Source organism: Microcaecilia unicolor, chromosome 2 (genome assembly GCF_901765095.1).
Source record: "Microcaecilia unicolor chromosome 2, aMicUni1.1, whole genome shotgun sequence".
NCBI classification, from domain to species: domain Eukaryota; kingdom Metazoa; phylum Chordata; class Amphibia; order Gymnophiona; family Siphonopidae; genus Microcaecilia; species Microcaecilia unicolor.
This window is the reverse complement of record NC_044032.1, coordinates 237,094,943-237,120,099: the sequence shown is the minus strand read 5'-3', so window position 1 is coordinate 237,120,099 and position 25,157 is coordinate 237,094,943. Positions and strand designations below refer to the sequence as shown.

General features: G+C 44.7%; 1 protein-coding gene across 2 annotated transcripts in view; it reads right to left on the bottom strand.

The window, feature by feature from the left end:
• LOC115463376 (histone-arginine methyltransferase CARM1-like) overlaps positions 1-20,567 on the bottom strand; it is a 220,459-nt gene extending 199,892 nt beyond the window's left edge. For both annotated transcript variants that reach the window (XM_030193817.1, XM_030193818.1), the window contains exon 1: positions 20,308-20,567. In XM_030193817.1, the coding sequence (XP_030049677.1) occupies positions 20,308-20,485 (178 nt within the window). In that variant the 5' untranslated portion in view covers positions 20,486-20,567. The remainder of the gene's footprint in view (positions 1-20,307) is intronic.
• Between the last annotated feature and the right edge of the window lie 4,590 nt (positions 20,568-25,157).

The window sequence follows — 25,157 nt, the reverse complement described above, 5'->3', positions numbered from 1 at the left end:
CAAAACTGTATTGTTTGTCTGTGTAGATTATATTATGTATTTAATCTTGTATTTGCGGTGCTCTCCTGTATACTAAATCATGAGTTATACTGTTTTTCATCTTATGTAGCTAGTTTGTGGGTTTGCTGTGCTTTCCTGTAATGACTGGAGTTCTAATGTTTGTCCAACCTGTACATATTGTATTGCTTCTTTTATTTTATAAATTGTAAACCGTTCTGTCTTGCAGTAGCAATAAGATACGGTATATAAATTGACGTAAATAAATAAATAAATACCCTCCTCTCCTCCTTCCTGTACACATTAATTGATTTGCTTACTTTATTTTTTTTGCTATTAGATTGTAAGCTCTTTGAGCAGGGACTGTCTTTCTTCTATGTTTGTGCAGCGCTGCGTACGCCTTGTAGCGCTATAGAAATGCTAAATATTAGTAGTAGTAGTAGTAATGTGCTAGTTTAGTGCAGATCATCAAGGTACCTAACATCAGGCACAGTTTATTGAATCGACCCCATTCTGTGTACATGCTATTCTGAATGTACATGTCAGTCTTTGATGACTGGCATTTTGCAGGTGGGTATCAATTACATGCATAAATTACAGACTAATATGATTTTAAACACATTCTTTAACAAGCCAGGCATGAGCACTGACATCAGCTCTGTGAGCACCTAAATAAAGGTTTGTATTTGACCTGGTACTCTAGTATTTTCCTTTCTTCATATAATAGGTTACAACAGGTGCCCCTTTATAGAATTACCCTCAAAGGGCCTGATTCATCGAGGTCTTTTTCCCATAGATACAGAATGAGAGAATCAAACCCAAAACAAGAAAAACATCTTCATTTCATTTAGCTCTTAAGCGGACGAAACAAAACAAATGATTAAAAAGGGGAAGCTATGGCCTTTCATATGAAACCCAAACTGCTTCAGGGTTTAAATGTCAGGCTGTACAGACCTCTGTTATGTGAGATTGTTTTACCAGCAGCAATGCAGTACTCTGTCATGCTATTTTTAGCTTTGCTGCATCAGTTCAACGGCATGTGCGAGAAGGTACTTAGCTAAACACACTCTAATCGCATCAGGAGCACTTGGGTCAACATTGTGATTTCTACACCGCTTTCCACAATGCATTCTGGTTCTTGAAGTTGCTTTTTCAGTAGAACACTAGGGCTCTGAGCAGGGCTGTCCTTAGGGGAACAATAGGGAGGTCTACCCTGTGCCCTGCACTTTGGGCCCTGGATTGCTGCTGGAGACCCCCTTTGCTATGTAAAGTATGGTCAAGAAGTGTGGACATGCCAAGTTTTCCTGTTAACATCAACCACATCTGTAATTCATTAGAGAACCTGCAAAGAGCACGCTCACAGAACGACATTAGTAGAAGCATGGACAAGAAGCCAACATCTCTTCACACTTTAAAATCACCGCTCAGCCTTATTTAAATCCCCTCAAATAGTTACACACCTATAAGAAGCAACAGGAGGAATGCACACATGGAAAAATGTTTATGTGCTTTGGAAGTTGCAAAGCATTGACCAACTGCTGACCTGAAAATCAAGCATGTATCAAAACATAAAAGAGCCCCCATTTTTCCATGCCTTTCTACCTTCTTCTCAGTTTATGATGAACTATCTGGCCCACAGAGGTGCAACACTGTTTCCCTAAATAGCAAATTACATCTTTTGCTTACTGAAAACATTCAACAATCAAGTTTTTGCAATGATTTCATGGAGTAAGAACTCACAGCAGCAATCAGAATATCAACAGAGAACAGAAAGGAAAGGGGCAATGGAAAATGGCGTCTCATCTGTCCCCACAAGAGGCTCTTTCTCTGCATCCTTAAGGGGTCTCCCTTTATATATACAACTCATAGCAGGACCTAGAAAATGCTTCCACTGCTACCACTTCTAAAAGACATTACTCCGGTTAACAACTGAGATGTTTGACTTTTATTCATGCTATTGTCAAACACCTTACACTACAACTCCCTTTGCTATTCCTCCCACCCCCAAGTCACACACCTTCAAATTTTCCTGCTCCTCAATAAGTGGAGAACAAAATATTCAAGCCCATATCGGCACTAGAAATGACCTTTTCCTTGACCTTCTCCCAGCCTGGATTGCTGTGCACCCTCAACACTGGCATTTTTATTATTGGGTTCCCCACCCCCAAGATATATTAAGGTGCTCATTTTCAAAGCACATGGACCTCCAAGGTTCCAGGGTAACATATGTAACTTTTGTGAGTCTATGTGCTTCAAAAATAATCCTCTTAGTCTTCTTATCAAGTCCCCTTGGATCCTACACAGTGAATTGTGTCGTGAAGCACTGAAATCCGCTCTTGATTCGGTGCTGCTTTAATGAGAAAGAACTAAAGAGCCTCTTCAGCTCTGATCTGTAAAGAGAGGAATGCCGAGCAAAGAGACTCAGCCGAGTTCTTTGCATAGTTGTCTTTTTCTCAGCAGATTAAAGGCAGAAAGCAGTAATCTAATGCATTATTTATTTGTCTTCCTTGGCTGCTTTACTGATCGCATAAATCATTACATAGGAGAATACATTGTTTATTTGGAGGGGGGGGGGGAGCAGCAGTTTCCACCTGCTCCTTTGCATTTCCAACTAAACTGAATCAGCTTCTGCTGGCTTTGAGACTCCTCACAAGTCAGCTAGGTTATTGTAGAAAGTGTCCTTGGCCAGGAGGTCATGTATACACCAGGGTTCCATCTATAACCTTGTGATTATAGGCTCTAAGTTTGGCCACTAAGGAGGAAATTCCATTAGGAGCCAGTATTCTTATCATTTATGCACATCTGTGAACACGTACATGGGTAAATAACAATAATCTGGGTATGAGCTATTCTCCATGTACACACGTACCTTTGATAGTGTGTACTCTCCAGCAGGGGCAGACTGAGAGTGGGCTGGACTCCTGGGCACTGAGGGTGGTCTCGGCCCCCCGCCCAGCCGCTGCCCAACACACCCCCTACCGCTGCGCTGCTGCTCCCCTAGCACTACAGCCGACACCTCCGCTGCCCCAGTCCTACCTGAAGGGCCCTGGTGGTCTAGCAGGGGGGGGGGGGAAGCATGTTCTTTCCTGCCCACTGTGCTGCCGCTATTCCCCTGCCTGCCGGTGCTGCCATGTTTTCAAAATGACAGCTAAGACATCCCACGGTAGTCTTGTGGGTCTCAACAGTCTTACGAGACTTCCGCAGAGAGTCTCGGCCATCATTTGTAAAGTACGGCGGTGCCGGGCAGGGGGAGTAGCAGCAGCACAATGGGCAGGAAAGAACATGTCCCCCCCCCCCCACAATCGCAGAGGCCACTAAATCACCAGTGGTGCGCCTTTAAAGGTAGGACCGAGGAGAGCTGTAGTGTGCGGCGGGCATCCGGGCAGAGCCTCTGGGCCATCAGGCACTGCCTGGTTGCCCGAATGATCAGTCTGCCCCTGCTCTCCAGGAGGGCATTCACATGGATGGAATCTGGGTAGGGCATACACTTACACACAAAGGACTAGATTCTGTAAATCGCAGCTTAAAAAGTGGCGCCAAAAACACTCATAAGTACATAAGTAATGCCATACTGGGAAAAGACCAAAGGCCCATCAAGCCCAGCATCCTGTCCCCAACAGCGGCCAATCCAGGCCAAGGGCACCTGGCAAGCTTCCCAAACGTACAAACATTCTATGCATGTTATTCCCGAAATTGTGGATTTTTCCCAAGTCCATTTAGTAGCGGTCTATGGACTTGTCCTTTAGGAAACCGTCCAAGCCCTTTTTAAACTCTGCCAAGCTAACCGCATTACTCTATAAACCACGCCTAAAGTTAGGTATGGTTTATAGAGTAGCGCTTAAGCACTGGGGTTGCACGTAAGTTTAGGCACATCCATTTGTACCAATGAAAATATACACTCGGTAACCCCTTTTTCTATAATTACGCGAGTAACTCGAATCCATGCCCATGCTCCTTCCATAACCCTCTCATTTCTGCACCCCCTTTTCTGTGATGTACATAAAATTTAGGTGTGGATTACATGCTTAAATTTATGCATGTACATCTTAATTGATTTTAATTAGCGCCAATAATTGCTAGTTAAAAAATCAATTGGCATTAATTGGTCATTAATCAATTAAATTGTGCATGCAAATTAGGTGTTCACCCAAATTTGCACATACAATTTTTGTCAACTTTTATAGAGTGAAAGGGCTAGAGCACTATTCAGTTAAAGGTGCTAAAACTTAGGTGCCAGAGATTTGGGCGCTAACCCCAGGATTCTATATATGGTGCCTCCATTTCCACATGGAGATCAAAGTGTACTCTATAACAACACACAGAACTTAACTGGTTAATCAGCACTGTTAATTGGATGTTAACAAGCAATTATCAGCACTAATTATTTAGCTTTTGCTCACACCTTTTTCAGTAGTAGCTCAAGGTGAGTTACATTCAGGTACACTGGATATTTCTCTGTCCCAGGAGGGCTCACAATCTAAGTTTGTACCTGAGGCAATGGAAGGTTAAGTGACTTGCCCAAGATCACAAGGAGCAACAGCAGGATTTGAACTGGCCACCTCTGGATTGCAAGACCAGTGCTCTAACCACTAGGCCACTCCTCCACATGCATAACTCGCTAAGCGTATTCTGTAACTTGGTGTGTGTAAATTCTATGTCACATAGTTAAAAGTGGGTGTGGTTATAGGAATGGAATGGGTGAGTTGTGGGCATTTCTAAAATATATGCATTTTGTTATAGAATACACCCGCTCTGTGCCTAATTTACACATCAGGATTTACACCAGGTTTTAGCTGGAGTAATTGACCGTGACTAAATTTAGTCACATGAAACAGTATTCTATAATGTACGCATAAATTAAAGCATACTTTATAGAATATGCGTTGAATTCTGCGTGGAAATCAAGGCGTGATATATAGAATCTGATGATATTAAGGATGCATTATGAAAATGATAGCACCCCTCCAGTTCAGAAGGGAATATCAAGAGTTAAGCATTAAAAATGTGAAATAGATAATTTTAAGGCAGAGCAGGACAGATGTATTTTACCTAGTTACAGATTGCTGACACTTGCTGAATTAACAGTTTCAACAAGCTTAAGTAATGAATTTTTTGTTCTGATGCTGGGAAGTGCCACTAAGAATACGAATGTTTGGAAGGGAATTGGGAAGAGAGAAATATGCAGATGTTTGAGCATGCAGATGTAATATGGAATAATGTTGTTAGTTCCGTATTCCTACAAATGTTAATGGCCTTTACTTGAAAAAATAATATTTACCAAAATAGCAGCTGTCTGACCTTTGCTCTTTAGAATGCTGATAGAGGTTGAATATAATCTAGCCAGTGCATTTTTTTTCAAAGTTTGTGTCCCATGATTTGTGATGTAACCAGTTAATTTATGACTTAATGCATTCTTAATAAAAGAGCAGAAGACCTGAGGGATTTTGAGACAGTTCTGGGTGTCCTCACTGCCATTATGTGAGACCCTCTGTTCTCCCTCCCGAAGGCCTTTGTATAGATCTTTTTTTATTGGTCGTATCTATATATTTCTTTCCCTTGGTCTCCTAGAGCTGAAAATAAAGGACCAGGTATGATCCTGTTCTGGGCTGGACCCAGGCAATCAAATCTAGCCCTAAGTGCCGATTCTATAACAGCAATATTGTGCGTACTTGCCATTATAGAATGCTGGTGTAAGTCTGCATTTTGAAGCCTAACGCTAAACATGAGCACTTTCTCCATGTCAAGGGCTGGTGTAAATGTTTGTGCCCAAATACTGGCAGTTACATGTGTAACTGACAGCATTCTATATCTTAGAACCTAACGGGGGGGGGGGGACACAATTCCCGGGGCTTCCAGAGGTAGGCAGAAGGTTCTGATCCCTCGGTCTGTCTCTCTCCTGCTCCTGTGTGTCAAGACCTGGGTGATTGCACTAACACGATAACCCGGGTCCCAGCACACAGGAGCAGGAGAGTGACAGACCAAAGGATGAACAGATGCAGGAAGGTTGGGGGGGGGGGGCAGCCTGAGTAGGGAGAGTGGTGGTGGCAGTCCATGGGGGGGGGGGGGAGTGGTGACAGTGGCTGCAGCAACCCAAGTGGAGGAGGGTAGCAATGGCTGCGGCGGCCCTGTTCCAGGCCTGGCTCTGTCTCTCAGCAACCCTGGCACCTAACTGCTTGGTATGCCCCTGACCCACCCATGCTCCTTCCATATTCATCTGATAGAGATTGAGTAGTTTGTGGAGCAGAAGACTTTCATTCCAAAGGTAAGGCGTGCCTAGAAGGGAGCTCATACTATTTTAATTAACAGCCTCCAAAAATTAGGGAATGAAGTTTAAAGTTTTAGTTTGGAAATAAAACTGAAGCAAAACTTTAACCACAAAGAGGGGCATAATCGAAAGGGGCGCTCAAGTTTTCCTGAGGACGTCCTCGCAGGACGTCCAGGCGAAGGGGCGGGGAAACCCATATTATCGAAACAAGATGGGCGTCCACCTTTCATTTTGATAATACGGTCGGGGACGCACAAATCGCGAAATTTAGGTTGTCCTTAGAGATGGTCATCCCCAATTTTCGGCGATAATGGAAACCGAGGACGCCCATCTCAGAAATGACCAAATGCTAGCCCTTTGGTCGTGGAAGGAGCCAGCATTCATAGTGCACTGGTCCCCCTGACATGCCAAGACACCAACCGGTCACCCTAGGGGGCACTGCAGTGGACTTCAGAAATTGCTCCCAGGTGCATAGCTCCCTTACCTTGTGTACCGAGCCACCCAAAACCCACTCCCCACAACTGTTTATCACTACCATAGCCCTTATGGGTGAAAGGGGGAACCTAGATGTGGGTACAGTTGGTTTGCGGTGGGTTTTGAAGGGCTTACATTTACCACCACAAGTGCAACAGGTGGGAGGGATGGGCCTGGGTCCGCCTGCCTGAAGTGCACTGCACCCAATAAAACTGCTCCAGGGACCTGCATACTGCTGTCATGGAGCTGGGTATGATATTTGAGGCTGGCATAGAGGCTGGAAAAACTATTAAAAACATTTTTTTTTTAAGGGTTGGAGAGAGTTAGTGACCACTGGGGGAGTAGGGGGAGGTCCATCCCAGATTCCCTCCGGTGGTCATCTGGTCATTTAGGGCACATTTTTGTAGCTGGGTCGTAAGAAAAAAAAGGACCAGGTAAAGTCGGCCAAGTGTTCGTCAGGGACACCCTTTCTTTTTTCCATTATTGGTCGAGGACGCCCATGTGTTAGGCACGTCCCAGTCCCGCCTTCGCTACGCTTCTGACACGTCCCCATGAACTTTGGTCATCCCCATGACAGAAAGCAGTTGAGGACGCCCAAAATCGGCTTTCGATTATGCCGATTTGGGCGACCCTGTGAGAAGGACGCCCATCTTGCGATTTGTGTCGAAAGATGGGCGCCCTTCTCTTTCGAAAATAAGCCCGAAAGTATCACAATTGAATTAAAAGTAAAAGTTTATATTTCACCTTTTCCTAAAACAAAAAAATTCTATGTGAATTATAACAAAACATGTTTCATACAATTAACAAACAAAATGCATACACACAACTATAAAATCAAACACATACCCCTGGATTCTATATACCATGCCTAGAGACCCACACTGAAATTGGCACAGATTCTATACCAATGCGCCTAACTTAATAAGCTTAACTAGCTAATGAACGCTGATAACAGCACTTAACAAGCAATAATGACCATTAATTGACACTGATTAAAAAAGCGCATGGTTATGGGCAGGGAAATGGGCATTTTGTAGGCATTCTGAAATTTGTGCACCTAGTTATAGAATATGGTCCAGTGTGCCTAAATCTACGCGGTGGGATTTACGTCACATTTTCATTGGTGTAAATAGATGCATGTAGATTTATTTATTTATTTGTGGCATTTATACCCCGCTCTTTCCCGCTCGATAGCAGGTTCAGTGCAGCTTACAAAGTATGGTACAAAGTATCACAGAGATAATACAGGTATGGAAACAATGTATCACAGAGATGACATACGTACATAGAGTGGATTCAGTGTGGCTTACAAAGTATGTAAGTACATAAGTAATGCCACACTGGGAAAAGACCAAGGGTCCATCAAGCCCAGCATCCTGTCCACGACAGCAGCCAATCCAGGCCAAGGGCACCTGGCAAGCTTCCCAAACGTACAAACACTCTACACATGTTATTCCTGGAATTGTGGATTCTTCCCAAGTCCATTTAGTAGCGGTTTATGGACTTGTCCTTTAGGAAACCGTCCAACCCCTTTTTAAACTCCGCCAAGCTAACTGCCTTCACCACGTTCTCCAGCAATGAATTCCAGAGCATAATTACGTGTTGGGTGAAGAAAGATTTTCTCCAATTTGTTTTAAATTTACTACACTGTAGTTTCATCGCATGCCCCCTAGTCCTAGTATTTTTGGAAAGCGTGAACAGACGCTTCACATCCACCTGTTCCACTCCATTCATTATTTTATATACCTCTATCATGTCTCCCCTCAGCCGTCTCTTCTCCAAGCTGAAAAGCCCTAGCCTCCTTAGCCTTTCCTGTGTGGTACAAGTATCACAGAGATGATACAAAGTATGGAACAAAGTGTCGCAAAGATGACGACGAGAGAAGGAAAAATTCTAGACTTGGTCTTTAGTGGAGCGCATGATCTGGTGAGGGACGTTATGGTACTGGGGCCGCTTGATAACAGTGACCATAATATGATCAGTTTTGACATCAACCTTGAAGTAACTGTACACAGAAAGTCAAATATGTTAGCGTTTAACTTTAAAAAAGGAGACTATGATAAAATGAGAAGAACGGTAAAAAAAAAACTTGGGGGGGCAACTGAGAGAGTAAAAACTGTACAACAGGCGTGGACGCTGTTTAAAAATACCATCCTGGAGGCCCAGGTCATACATATTCCGCGAATTAGAAAAGAAAGACGGAACTCCAAAAGACACCCGGCCTGGTTGAAAAGTGAGGTGAAGGAAGCTATTAGGGCTAAAAGAAACGCCTTCAGAAAATGGAAGAAGGAACCGTCTGAAAATAACAAGAAACAGCATAAGGAGTGTCAAAGCAAATGCAAGGCGCAGATTAAGAAGGCCAAGAGGGAGTATGAAAAAAAGATAGCATTAGAGGCAAAAAAACATAGTAAAAAAATTTTTCGGTATATTAAAAGCAGGAAGCCGGCAAAAGAATCGGTTGGGCCGCTGGGTGACCGAGGGGTAAAAGGGGCGATCAAGGAAGATAAAGACGTAGCGGAGAGACTGAATGAATTCTTTGCTTCGGTCTTCACCGAGGAAGATTTGGGTGGGATACCGGTGTCGAAAATGGTATTTCAAGCGGACGAGTCGGAGAAACTTACTGACTTCACGGTAAACCTGGAGGACGTAATGGGGCAGTTCGGCAAACTGAAGAGTAGCAAATCTCCTGGACCGGATGGTATTCATCCTAGAGTACTGATAGAACTGAAAAACGAGCTTGCGAAGCTACTGCTAGTGATATGCAACTTATCCTTAAAATCGAGCATGGTACCGGAAGATTGGAGGGTGGCCAATGTAACGCCCATTTTTTAAAAAGGCTCCAGGGGAGATCCGGGAAATTATAGACCGGTGAGTCTGACGTCGGTGCCGGGGAAAATGGTAGAGGCTATTATCAAAAACAAAATTACAGAGCACATCCGAGGACATGGATTACTGAGACCAAGTCAGCATGGCTTTTGTGTGGGGAAATCTTGCCTGACCAATTTACTTCAATTCTTTGAAGGAGTGAACAAACATGTGGACAAAGGGGAGTCGGTTGATATTGTGTATCTGGATTTTCAAAAGGCGTTTGACAAGGTACCTCATGAAAGGCTACAGAGGAAATTGGAGGGTCATGGGATAGGAGGAAATGTCCTATTGTGGATTAAAAACTGGTTGAAGGATAGGAAACAGAGAGTGGGGTTAAATGGGCAGTATTCACAATGGAGAAGGGTAGTTAGTGGGGTTCCTCAGGGGTCCATGCTAGGACCGCTGCTTTTTAATATATTTATAAATGATTTAGAGATGGGAGTAACTAGCGAGGTAATTAAATTTGCTGATGACACAAAGTTATTCAAAGTCGTTAAATCGCGACAGGATTGTGAAAAATTACAAGAGGACCTTACGAGACTGGGAGACTGGGCGGCTAAATGGCAGATGATGTTTAATGTGAGCAAGTGCAAGGTGATGCATGTGGGAAAAAAGAACCCGAATTATAGCTACGTCATGCAAGGTTCCACGTTAGGAGTTACGGACCAAGAAAGGGATCTTGGTGTCGTCGTCGATAACACACTGAAACCTTCTGCTCAGTGTGCTGCTGCGGCTAAGAAAGTGAATAGAATGTTGGGTATTATCAGGAAAGGTATGGAAAACAGGTGTGAGGATGTTATAATGCCGTTGTATCGCTCCATGGTGCGACCGCACCTTGAGTATTGTGTTCAATTCTGGTCGCCGCATCTCAAGAAAGATATAGTAGAATTGGAAAAGGTGCAGCGAAGGGCGACTAAAATGATAGCAGGGATGGGACGACTTCCCTATGAAGAAAGACTAAGGAGGCTAGGGCTATACAGCTTGGAGAAGAGACGGCTGAGGGGAGACATGATAGAGGTATATAAAATAATGAGTGGAGTGGAACAGGTGGATGTGAAGCGTCTGTTCACACTTTCCAAAAATGCTAGGACTAGGGGGCATGCGATGAAACTACAGTGTAGTAAATTTAAAACAAATCAGAGAAAATTTTTCTTCACCCAACGTGTAATTAAACTCTGGAATTCGTTGCCGGAGAAAGTGGTGAAGGCAGTTAGCTTAGCAGAGTTTAAAAAGGGGTTGGACGGTTTCCTAAAGGACAAGTCCATAAACCGCTACTAAACGGACTTGGAAAACTCCAAAATTCCAGGAATAACATGTATAGAATGTTTGTACATTTGGGAAGCTTGCCAGGTGCCCTTGGCCTGGATTGGCCGCTGTCGTGGACAGGATGCTGGGCTCGATGGACCCTTGGTCTTTTCCCAGTATGGCATTACTTATGTACTTATATGACATAATAGAGTGGAACAATAATAAGAGATGTGGGGAAGGGATTGGGGTGTGAGTAATACTAATGGTGTGGAATTATGAGTGGAATTATATTTGAGAATTAGGACGGGTCTTTTGGGTAGGCTTGTTTGAGGAGGCAAGTCTTCAGCAGTTTTCGGAAGGGTAGCATAAGAGTCAGATGGATCATTAGCATGAATGTTAAAATCCCCAAGAATGAGGGAAGAAGAAGGCACCAATTACAAAATACACTTAATTGGCAGATTTCAGCACTGATTTTCTAGGCGACATATATAGAATCTCCCCCTTAAGGGCTAACCATAAAAATCCATCAGTTGGCGATTACTCAGCAAAGTTACAAAAGTCCTCCAAAATATTTTTCAACCAGCCACATTTTAATTTTTTTTCTAAAGGTTCTATAGTTACTTTCATTTTCAGGTTATCAATAGAAATCAAACAAAATAAAACATGGAAAAGAAAATAAGATGATACCTTTTTTATTGGACATAACTTAATACATTTCTTGATTAGCTTTCGAAGGTTGCCCTTCTTCCTCAGATCGGAAATAAGCAAATGTGCTAGCTGACAGTGTATATAAGTGAAAACATTCAAGCATTACTATGACAGTCTGACAGGGTGGGAGGAGGGGGGTGGGTAGGAAGTGGGTAGAAGCATTTTGTTTCATTTTCAGAAAAGTTGTTAATAAGTTCTGTCCTGTCCCCATATTCATGGAGACAGGGTATATTGGGATTTATGTTTAATATGACTATTATCTGTATTCAGTTGCGTTATTGTGTATAGTTAGTACTGTGTACTGGGGCTCCCCTCCCCCCCCCCAATAATTTGAAGGCTCCCCTCCCCCCCCCCCCCCCCCCCAATAATTTGAAGTATCCTGTGATTGACTCCTTGTGTGCTTTCCCTATTGGCTGTTAATTCTGGGCTAGGACCAGCCTTCCATCTCTGCCCCTGCAGGCTGTGTGAGAGAGCCCAGTCTTGCTAGCATACTATGTGATCAGCAGCTGTTCTAGGGGCTGATCCCTCCTTAATCTACTGTAATTCCATCCAAATTTTTCACCATCTCACCAAGTCATTCCCATTAATTTTTCCTCAGTCTCTCCCTTATTTTCCTTTCAGTGTTTCAGCTTTCCCTCTCAGCTGGGCTGAGGTTCTGGCCATCTCCTTGCCTCTGAGCTGGCTAGATACAGACTCTATGGGGCCCTTTTACTAAAGGGTTGCCACGCTGCAACCTGGAACTACCGCAGGCCCAACGCAGCCACCGGCAATAGTTCCACCTCGAGTGCGTGCTATTTCCGACGCTATGAACATTTTTCCATAATTATTAGTGTGACGCTAACCCAGCGGTAATTGGCCAGCCTGCCTGGTTACCGCGGGATCCCTTACTCCCACCTCAATGGGTGGTGGTAAGTGCTCCCCCCCCCCCCCCACAACATGACCACACAATAAATGTAATTTTACCGCATGGCCATGTTGATTTTCGGCCTTTTTGCCCTCTGTGGTAAAAAGGGCCTGTTGCACAACAAAAATGGCTGCTGCTGCTACCGCAAGGCCCTTTTTACCGCAGCTTGGTAAAAGGGCCCCTATGTACAGAAGGCCACAATTCTTTAACAAACAACTGAACTGTCATTTGTATTTTCTTTGTTTATTCTTAGTATTACAATAAAGAAGATTTGCTTAAGAATTGAGCGTCTGCTGGTAAAGGTTCTGCTTGGGGATGGTATATGTTGGTTGTTTAAGCTACACTATACTTGCCTAGAACAGTAAAGGTTCTACAAAAGTGGAACAGCACTGGAGAAAGCTCTTTCCCAAGTAGAAAGAAGCCTAATCAGTTTAACTGAAGAACTGATAAAAATAAATATCCTAAGATGAACAAAAGTGGCCTAGGGGAAACATCTAACTGCTCACAATAAACAATGTAGATCTGAAAAAACAAAACAAAACATCTGGTGAACCAGATGTAGATTTGCAAATGTCTCAAACATCATCAGAATCATTTGCCCCTCAAAAGAATGAGCAAAATCAATTAAAAGGCCTAAACTCCTAACCTTCTTCACTAAGGAGAAATTACAGTCGCCATGAAGCTACGAATAAGTGAGAACCTCTATCCAATTGAAAATAAAGGACTAGCATCTCTACTTCAAAATGAATCCCTGCAAACTATTATCGGTTACCATGAAATTGTCGGTCACTTCACTTTGCCTGCTTCCTTCCTCATTTACCAGCAGAAGCCACCCATGAGATTTATTAATTTGATAAGTGTATTGTACTGCTTTCTCTAGTAGAAATCTAAACATGCAAGAGAGCAGTTTGTTGAAAAGCCAAACAAACAAACAAAAAAGGACCTGGCAAGTATGTACTGTTGCTAGAAGACACAGGCCTGGCATGGTTTTAGGTATTGCACACTGCGGTAGGTCTCCTGCTGGGTGGAACAAATGGTCCCAGGTGCATCATGGGATTGATGTGTTTAAATCACGAGATTGAACCTGTTCATAAGTGTAGTACCAAGGAGACAGTGAAGCTGGCCTGTGAGACAAGATGTTTTCTTCTAACACAAATATGGCATCTTCAGTGATCTATGTGACTTATTTATGAACTGTTGTACTTTACTAAGTTTATGATTTAAATTTATCAACCAATCAATGTATAAATGCATAATAAATACTGTATATAAAACAAAATAATGTGGGTACTACAGAACATGACCAGCAAAAGTCACTTTGTTTCCTGTTTGAATATTGTCTTCCTAATTTGTGAGTCTTAATGGGTAACCACTTAAATAATACTTAATTTCATTTAAAAGTATTAATTTTTGTTTGGGGTGGATATTATTTCTTTAAGGTCTGTATTAAAGCCTTCTGTTTTGTTCCATTATACATTGATCTTATTTCAAAAAAGACAGAAGAATTGGCATTCTAGTTCAGTTTCTTGGAGTGATTGGACACTGTAGTTGGTTCCTGTTATTCTACTGGTTTTTGTTATTGGACATATGTGTCTGATTTCTCAATAAAATTCTTCTACTAATTGAAAAAAAAAAACTACACAAAGTGGCGTACATCACAACCCAAAAAGTACAAAACATCAAAGAGGTCATTTTAGAAGTCTTAATTAGAGAGTTGTACGGGGACAGAAATCTTATCCATCCCCACCCGTCCCTACTGGAATCTTACCCATCCCCATCCATCCCCGCAAAAATGTAACCCATCCCAACCCGTCCCCGCAAGAATTTAACCCATCCCCACCCGTCACTGTAAGAATTTAATGGTACATAAAAGAAATTTCCAGTCAGCTGAAACTTGGAACACTCTGGTGTGCACCTGTAAGATTTGTCTCTGATTTACTGGCACTGTGTGCTGAGAGGTCACCACATGCATGCGCCAGTAGGTCAGGTGACATCTGATGCTCATGCCTGTGTCAGAGCTGAGGTCTGCTCATCAGCCAGGGAGCAAACATTGTAACATAGTAAGTGACAGCAAATAAAGACCTGAATGGTCCATCCAGTCTACCCAATAGTCACACTCATTATCAATTAATGATTAAATCAATGAGTGTGATATTATATACTTGATTATGGTCTTTCTTTTGTGTTTCTGGAACATAGACCATAGAAGGCTATCTGGCCCTATCCTTATGTTCCAACTGCTGGAGTTGTCGATGAAGCCCACTCCAGTCTATTCATCTCATTTGTGGGACATAGATCATAAAAATCTGTCCAGAACTGTACTTATGTTCCAGCCACTGAAGTTGTTATCTAAGCCCTTTCCAGCCCATCCTAAACCAGACTTCCATATATTAGACACAGACCATACAAGTCTGCCCGGTATTGGCCCTAGATAATCACAGCCAGAGTCGCCATCTAAGCATTACTTCACACATCCTCACACATGCAGCTATTTAAGGTTAGGTTTTTTATAACTTCCATTTTCTAATTAGAGATCATCTGTGTTCATCCCACACCTTTTTGAATTCCATCATCATTTGTGTCTCTACCACCTCCTTAATGGAAAATTTTCCAGATTTGTGCTGTTAAAGCAAGGAGGAAGAAGAGGAGGAGGAGGAGGAGACAGCACTCAAAGAACTTGGTACTCGGTAGATGAGAGGCTGATGAAGGTGTAGCTTGCACTTCCATGGGAGCCCCACAGGAACTGCTTCCATCCCCGCGGGAATCCCACAAACCCCGTTCCCGTGCAGCTCTCTAGTCTTAATGCATATTTTCATTTGTAAATAGCAGCATTTACCAGTGTAGATTGCTTACACATGTAAATGATAATGTCAGGATGGGCGTATTTTCAAAGCACTTAGACTTACAAAGTTATATAGAGGGGTATAATCGAAAGGGGCACCCACGTTTTCCTGAGGACGTCCAGGCGAAGGGGCGAGGAAACCCATATTATCAAAACAAGATGGGCGTCCATCTTTCGTTTCAATAATACAGTCGGGAATGCCCAAATCACGAAATTTAGGTTGACCTTAAAGATGGCCGTCCCTGATTTTTCGGCGATAATGGAAACCGAGGATGCCCATCTCAGAAACGACCAAATCCAAGTCATTTGGTCATGGGAGGAGCCAGCATTCGTAGTGCACTGGTCCCACTGACATGCCAGGACACCAACCGGGCACCCTAGGGGGCACTGCAGTGGACTTCAGAAATTGCTCCCAGGTGCATAGCTTCTTTACCTTGGGTGCTAAGCCCCCAAAAACCCACTCCCCACAACTGTACACCACTACCATAGCCCTTATGGGTGAAGGGGGGCACCTAGATGTGGGTACAGTAGGTTTGTGGTAGGTTTTGAAGGGCTCACATTTACCACCACAAGTGTAACAGGTAGGGGGGATGGGCCTGGGTCCGCCTGCCTGAATTACACTGCACCCACTAAAACTGCTCCAGGGACCTGCATACTGCTGTCATGGAGCTGGGTATGATATTTGAGGCTGGCAGAGAGGCTGGAAAAAAATATTTCTTTAATTTTTTTTTTAGGGTGTGAGGGGGTTAGTGGCCACTGGGGGAGTAAGGGGAAATCATCCCCGATTCCCTCCGGTGGTCATCTCATCATTTAGGGCACATTTTTGTGGCTTGGATTAAAAAAAAAAGGACCAGGTAAAGTTGTCCAAGTGTTCGTCAGGGAGGCCCTTCTTTTTTCCATTATAGATCAAGGACGCCCATGTGTTAGGCACGTCCCAGTCCAGCCTTAGTTATGCTTCCAACACGCCCCTGTGAACTTTGGTCGTCCCCACGACGGAAAGCAGTTGAGGACACCCAAAATCGGCTTTCGATTATGCCGTTTTGGGCGACCCTGTGAGAAGGACACCCATCTTGCGATTTGTGTTGAAAGATGGGCGCCCTTCTCTTTCGAAAATAAGCCTGATAGTAACCTATGGTACTTTGTAAATCTAAGTGCTTTGAAAATGAGCCCCATGGTATATCTTGATTAAAAGGGTCATGTCTTGCATGGGACAAGAATTATACATATATTTCCAACTTTACAGGAAATATATTTATAATTTTAAAATATTTCCAGTAGGCTTTTGCATTTCCTTTGAGATACACCTAAGTTTCATCACAGTACTTGTTTTGGCCAGGGCTTGTAACATTTTGCTCAGTGATGCAGTACTTTGTTCAGCCTTTAAATTGTGAAATGTTGCCATTCAGGGCTTTGTTCACTAATCGGTGACACTTTTACTTATACTTTACCATACTACAGAGTGGAGGAGTAACCTAATGGTTAGTGCAGTGGACTTTGATTGTGGTAACCTGGGTTCAATTTCCCCTACAGCTCCTTGTGACCTTAGGCATGTTAATTAATTTTCCATTGTCCCAGGTGCCAAACTTAGACTGTAAGCTATCTAAAGACAGAGAAAGTACCTGCCTATAATGTGTACAGTACCACATACAACTAGTAGAGCTCTAAAAATGAGCAGTATTAGAATACAAATCTTCTACATGCATGAATTTCAATACCTATGTGTATTTGATGACATTAACATTTTCAACTTGCCCAGTGACACCGGTCTTTTTCCCAGACATGCAACTTTCTGAAACCAGTGCTCCTTCTATACATACCTGCAAATACACTGGCACTGGTCAGCGTCCTTCTGCATATTTTACAAAAACTCCACATTCAGAAGAGTATTTTATACAATACAGGCGGTATTGTGAATGTGCTGACCTGAACGTCCCAATTCCTATCTCACGGTATCCAATATGGCAGTCGTGACCCTTCACCCTAGTCTCACGGATGCAGCCACGACCATGGGCAGAAGCGAGTGTGCATCACCCCTGCCCCAATTACTCTCCCACCACAGATTGAGCTGGGCCTTCAGGGAACTGGGGTAGATGTCCTGCAGGGAAGAGGGGTTGTAAGGGGCAGCTGCAGGGAACGGGGACAGAAGTGGGGGCTTGAATCATGGAGAGGGAGGCTGTCATTTGCAAACCTGTCAATGGCAAATGAAACCCTGCCTGTTCACATTTGACAATGATAGAGGAAATGACTTTGACATTTCCTCTGTTGTTCTTAATAACTACCATCCCTAGTTGGTATTCTCTTTGCAAGTATATCTACACTCAACCCTATCACCTTCTATGTTTGACCAGTTTATTTTTAATCTGGTTCAGCTTCTTCCGGCCCAACTGATACCTGCCCCATCCTAGCACATTGCCACTTAGGACGAGGCTGATCTGTGGACGAGGTGCCTTGGGCCTTTCCTTGTGTCACCAGGCTTCTCCCCTTCTCAGGCTCCACTCTCTTTCTCAAACCAAGCTGTCACAGTGACAGATCACAGCTTGTGGCTTCATCTGAAGTCCAATATAGGTGCACTCTGAATCCTACCTGGAAGTCTTGCTCTGTAATGGCTGCGATATCCTGAGTGTATAAAGTATGTACTAACAGACCGATTATGTGCATAATTCATTAGGATAATGTCATATATGTGCACAAATGCCAAAATTCTGCCTAAGCGCTTTTCTGTAAATACGTTAATATCTTACATAGCGTGCATTTTACAGGTAGTCATACACATAGAGTCTGGGCGGAACAGGGGCAACAGTCACACTTAAGCCCAAGGAAGGAATTCAATAAATGGCACTGAAAATTCAGTGCCAAAAAATTGAGCACTCAGCACTATTCTATTAAGGGAGCACATCCTGTATAGAATAGCATTCAGTGTGGTTTTGGCGCCTAACTTTCAGGAACCATACTTATGCCTGCTAAAACCTGGTGTCCAACTTAAGCGCACTTTGTGTGAATTCTGTACACAACTTTTTGAAACACCCTTTTCAGGTATGCGCTATGAGAGTTAGGCACCGAGCCTTATAGCATAGTATGCAGCCAATTGCGCAAATTCTAACTGATGCCAATTAACTGCAATAATTGGCAGCTAGCACCCAATTATTGCTAGTTAAGGGCTTGTTGATCAATTACGTTGAACATGCAACTTAGACGCATGCCCATATTTCGGCTTATAACTTTGGGTGCCACATCCAGGGGATGATCTATAGGATACGTGTATCTCTGATATTTAGGTACACCTCTAGCATGACTAGGGCGGGGCAGTGGGAGTGGTCCGCCCCAGGTGCCGGCAGCAGGAGGGTGCACAGAGCAGGCATGCAGCTGTCAGCTCTGCCGGTCCCCTGCCTGCCACCTCTAACATCAACTTACTATTCCAGGGCAGGGGACCGGCACAGCCAACAGCCATGTGCCAGCTCTGTGCATACCCCTGCTTGGAGATGGCGGTGTGCTTCACCCAGGGGGGTGCATGCATGTGCTGCCTGGGGGATACCCTGCCCCGGTGGCATATAAGGTAGGTATGCCACTGAGGTGCACACACTAACATGTGCTCTACTCATAGGCATGTATTTCCACTGTTATGCAAGGATGCACCTATATTCCTTTACAGACTAGCCCAGTGGTTCCCAAACCTGGTCCTGGTGGCACCCCAGCCAGTCAGGTTTTGAGAATACTCACAATGAATATTAATGAGAGAGATTTGCATGCAGTGCCTCCACTGCATTGCAATATATCTCGTGAATATTCATTGTGGATATCTTGAAAACTTGACTGGCTGGGGTGCCTCCAGGACCAGGTTTGGGAACCACAGGACTAGCCTCTTACCCAGTGCTCTCTTGGTACCTATTTATACATCCTCAATGATAGGATTACTCCCTATGAGTGATGCCACCATGGCATCCTGAGCCCCTGTTACCCCAAGCAACAGCAGCTTGGTCCAGAACTCAAACTAGGGCCTCCCATGTGGCAGTACACAGTGCTGGGTCTTCCGGCTGTTGTTTTTGATCTCATTCAAAAGCTGTTACTTTGCATTTAACTTTGCAGAATTGTGCACCACTTTTTTTTTTTTATTAAAGTGGTGTGGTAGCTGTGTTAGTCTACTTTTAAAGGTAATAAATAGAAATAAATCAAAACATAGAAAAGAAAAAAGTATCATGTTATTTTCTGTGTTTTGATTTGTTTCTATTTATTTCCTTGTTTTTTTTTTTTATTAAGAAAGTTAGTATCAAGCCTTTGGTAAACATTAAACCTTACTGATGGGCAACCTGTAAAGAATAAATAGCCAGCACCACTTTCCTCTAGAAAAAAGTGGCAATGACCTTGTCTCAGTGCAAGCTGCAGGCATGCCAGAGTATGAGCAAGAAAGTGAAAGAACAGTAACACCCGAAGAGAGTGGAGCTAACCGGCCCAGCATCACACACTGCTCTGCCTTCTAAATGAAACCAAAAGCAGTCCAAGTGAATACCTCACCTGGCCATCCTTCAATCCCAAGCGCTGCACAAACACCTTTAAAGTCAGTCTCAAGTCTGGAAGATCCTTCACAGGACCTCAGATGAAGCCACTAAGTCAGCCTAGAACCTCTTCTATCCCACATCCCAATAGCCATTAACTTACAAAAAGAAATAGACGTTTCAAATCTATCCTAAACTTGCAAGAATGCATACAGCATACATGCCTTTGTGCATATAGATCCTGCAAACTACGGTCTGGGTAACATGGAAAACAAAACAGTATTAACTTACAAAACGCTTCCTCCTTATTTCAAGGTAAATCCAGCGCTCATCTTTGTGAATCACCAGTTCCTAAGCAGGCAGGAGTTTCTGCCTCAAGCACACACACACACAAAAAAAAAAACACTTCATGGAAAGCAACTTTGAACCTGCAATCCTCCTCTCCTCCTGCTCTGTCCCTGTCAGACTGAGCAAGCCCCAGCGAATAGGAATAAAATGGAGAATACTTTACCATCTCTCACGATCACTTCTGCCTCAGCTTCCCCTAGCTGGACCACCAGCTGGAGAGCTTTTTGGATCGGGTTGTTAGAGAGCTGAAATCCTCTCCCTCCTCCTTCCAAGATCTGCTCCTCACTAAGGAAAAGCAGCTTCACGCTGTACTGCAGTGAATGCAGAGCTGAAGCAGCCATGGTCTCTCTCTGGAAGGACAGAGAGAGAGAGCGAGAGAATCTGCAGGCAGGGGGATCAGCCGCACAGCTTTCTCTTCTCACAAGCCTGGGAGAGCCAGAATGAGAAAGAATTTGGGGAGGGGGGAAGGAAGAAATACTGAAAGCTTGCAGATCTATAGTAAGTGAAACACATGGGACACCTTCTGGCTGTGTTGAGCATCTGCAGCGTGGAATGTGAACGCTGTCACCAATTCTGACACCACAAAGCTCCCCCATCCCCCACCCCCACCCAACAAGCCCTCCTTTCCCAGTCAGCACCCAGCAATATTTCGAGGAAGCGCTGAAAGCACTAGGTGTGACTTGAGTGCTGTAGATTTGTGATATTACTTCCTCCTGAGAGTTGCTGACAGAGTAGGCGATTATTTATTTATTAGGATTTATTTACCGCCTTTTGGAAAGAATTCACTCAAGGCAGTGTAGGGTAAGAATAAATCAAACATAAGCAATAGAGAATTACAGCAGTAAAATATTCAAACAACAATACAAAGTATGGCATAGGATACTAGCAGCAAAGTACTATTCTTGAAAGCAGTCGGGCCAGCACAGCATCAAAGGACCTGGCCTCAAACTCCTTCCCTGACCCTGCACATAGCCACAGGGGGACACGGAAAAAACAGCAGATTCAGGAACTCCCATGGGTGTGAATCTTCATCCTCTCTTGTGTCTTCCTTTATATAGCCCCACAGAACTTAAGGGCACTTTTACCAAGCTGTGGTATGCACTAACGCATGCTTTACCGCAGTTTAAAATGGCATACTACGAGCCATGCTGAGGTGTTCCTCCGTGGTATTTGTGATACGTGTGCAGGCTACCAGCGCACTAAAAAGTACAATTATTTATTTCCAACAGGGGGCATGTCTGGGGTCGGAGAGTGGCCGTGCTAACTGATTGTCGCCTACTTGTTTTTCACCAGACTAGAAGGCACTCATTGTTTATCCACAAAGGTCTTTATCAAAACCACTTTTATCTGATTTATCTGGAACTGCTTCATATCTGAAATCATGAAGTAAATCTCACTAAAATTAAGACTCCTGAGGCAGGCCTTGTGGCCAAAACACAGCATTGTGTCGAGTCTTTTATCAATAAACTTTTACAACTCAAAGATTGAGTCTTTCGCCTCTGGAATCCGTGGTCCATCACCCACTACTTCTGTTTATTTGTATATCCTCATGGGATCAGAGAGTTCTCCGCGGATTTCTGTGCTAACTGATCAGCATATGTTTAGCGCACGAGCCCTTACCACCTATAAAATGGGTGGTGGTAAAGGCAGCATTAGTATGAGACCATTAATTCGAAAAATAGAAAATCAGACATTTTTCGGCTACTGCAAAAAGTGGCCTTAGTGTGCAGGAAAGACCCATGTAAGGGCACGCTACGGCCACTTTTTGCCACAGCTTTGTAAAAGGACCCCTTAGTGTACAGCGCTATAGAAATTTTAAATAGTAGTAGTAGTAGTGTGCCCCAGCTTTGTTTTCTATTTTACTATTAATATTGTTATCATTGGAAAAACACAGGGCTCCTTTTACAAATCCACAGTAGTGATTACCTTGCACTGAATGTCATGAAGCCCATGTTATTCTGCTCATGAGCCCTTGTGCCTAGGCCGAGGCTTAAGAAGGACCTTGGCCAAGGCCTAGGGTAGACCAAACAGGCGCTAAGCAATATCAAGGCCACAAAGCCCCGCACACTCAGGACAATCAACAAGCACCAGCAGAAAAGGGAGATAGACCACTCAAGCAGGCCGCAAGGCCGATCCAGAACCCACTCATACAGAGTCCAAGCGTACAGGCCTCACAGCTGAACTGGAACCGAGTCATACACTAGGGAAGGGAAAAGAACAATGAGGGGTCCCCGAAGGAACTGGAGCTCATGCAACACACACAGCACTAGCTAGTGACACAAGGGAAAGGCAACAGACAAAAGCTGGTAGATACAGACTACAACCAGAGGGAAAGAATGCAAACAAAGGCTACACAGAAACAAAGGTAGCAGAGGGCAAAGCCCACAGGGAAAAAGGGAAAGCCGGGGACAGAATGGGACACTGTAGACACGGACTGTACAAGAGCGAAGCTCCACAGGAATGGCTAAACAGGGAAAAACAGGCTGAAGGAAAAGGCTGCTTTCAAATAAAGACAGGAAAGAAGCAGGCACACAAGAGTACCGAAAGGGATAAGGCAGACATCAGAGAAAGGCTGCCCAACAGAGGCAGGGCTTACAGAAGGCAAATACCAAGCTCTGCACATAAAGGATTAACACTGAGTAAAGAGAATCTTAAACAAACAAAGCAGGGACGAGCTTACCACGGACAAAACAACACCAGAGCCAGGCAGAGGACAGACCCAGGTACAGTGCAGTGAAACAATCAAGCACAAGCTGGTAACAACCAGCACACAGAGAAACAGGGCTGTCGAGAGACTGAGCCGGGCCTGGAGCAAGGCCACCCCCTGGGCCCCGCCGCCACCATCCCCCAAGGCCTCCACCGCCCCTCCAAATCGCTACTCAGGCCGCCGGCGCCACAGTCCCTGGTCTCACCCACCCGCCCTCGGTTCCATCGACAGCCCCTCTCCGTCCGCCACCAGGCCCCCTGCATTCAAATCGATTCGGCAGCGCCTCACCTCCATGTGAAAATGCAGCGGCAGATCGCCTCTCTTCGGGCCTTCCCTCCCTGCATCCCGCCCTCGTCTGATGTAACTTCCTGTTTCCGTAAGGGCGGAACATAGGGAGGGAAGGCCTGAAGGGAGGCGATCTGCCTCTGCGCTTTCACACAGAGGTGAGGCGCTGCCGAATCGATTTGAATGCAGGGGGTCCGGTGGTAGACGGAGAGGGGCTGTCGATGGAGCTGAGGGCGGGCGGGTGAGACCAGGGACTGCAGTGCCGGGCCCCCTTGGAGGCCCGGGCCTGGGGAATTTTCTCCCCCACGCCCCCCCCCCCCCCCTCGGCAGCCCTGCACAGAAACCACAAGTACCGAGAAGAGCAAGCAAACTCCAAAAAATACACACTGTGCCACAAGCACAGATGGAGTGAGGGAATCAGGCTCAGCTAACAGGAATCATCGCTACAGCATAGGCTGTAGGGAGAGGCAAGTTCAAATAGATCCGACATCTGCTGCTTCAGACGTCAGCTCAATCCCTAACAGGCCAATCAGAAGCGAGTCCCAGTCATTCCCCTGCCTGTCTTAGCAGAATCATAGCAGCCCATAGGGATTGAAAATGCTTTGTCGCATTTGGCGTGCTGTTAATCGCTACAGCAGCTTTGTAAATGGAGCCCACAGAAACTTCCTCACATATCAATTCACAATCAATAAAAAGCATTATCTTTCAGTAAACATTTTTTTTTTTTTGCCCAGTACATACTCATATGCCTGGTCTTCTATACAGCGCCACCGAGAGACGTAGCCGGGCCCGGGGCAGAACTGGCCTGCCACAAGCCGCCAACCCCCACTCACACTGCCACTCCTGCCCGCCCACCCCCTTTCCTTTCTGTCTTTGCCTCCAAGGGGGAGCCTGGGTCCGGCACCAGCAAGTCACTTCCTGCGTGCCTGCTCCCACAGTCCTCTCCTGCTCCTGTCCGTGCTGGGAGTCAGGACCCAGATGATTGCATTAACGTGATATTGCGCTAATACAATCATCCGAGTCCTGGGCGGCACGCAGGAGCAGGGGAGGACAGACCTGGAAGCAGGCAGCAAGAAGAAGCTTGCTGGCACTGGGCCCCCTTGGAGGCTGGGCTCTGGGAATTTTTCCCCCCTGCTCCCCCTCTCGGCAACCCTGAACACCCCCCACCCATAGCAACAGCCATAAGGATGTTGAACAGGGCCCAAGTGAACCCACCTCCCCCGGCTGAAAAACAGCAAAACATACTATAGTCCTCCAATAGCTATCTTAAACAGACTAGCATCGGCACTCACACTCCTGTGGTCAAGTTTTCCCCCCTTTTAAAATATCAACACCAACACCACTGAGAGGCAAACAACTGGACCACAGCTTTATTTACAACTCCATAGATAACATCAAATCACTAACATACTAAATTACCACCACAGCAATTCATTTTAACTCATTAGCAATTCATACCCCCACCACCACCACCACCACCACCACCACCATCATTAGAAGCTACTCGGTGTTGAACTAGCCTCATATACATTGCACAATAACTTTCCCCCACTCAACAAGTCTGCACTATTGCAGGACCTGCAAGCACACTCACGGCAGTGCTGCGCACGAGCAAAACTATTATAATGCTGAACATGCAGATTCCCCAGTACTGAATCACCCTCATTCTAGCCATCCCCCAATTTTGCCCCTGAAGACAACGCCGAGACCAGATCGACCCAATGGAAACCCCACCTGCCCTCTCCCACACAAACACACATACACACACAATCCCGAAACCTAAAATGCAGGACAGGATGGGCGGGAGACCATCGACCCCAACTCCACACTCTTCCCAAACCTCCTCACACAAAAAAGTTCTCCAGCCTGCCAGAATTTCCCTTAACTCTCACCCACATTACCCCCCTCTCCAACAGTCTAGCTCAGCCATTCCACCTCCTGTCACTAACTCACATCATCAACCTTCCCTCACTTGACCTCTGAACTCCTGCCTAATCAACTTACACCTATTCCCACCTTCC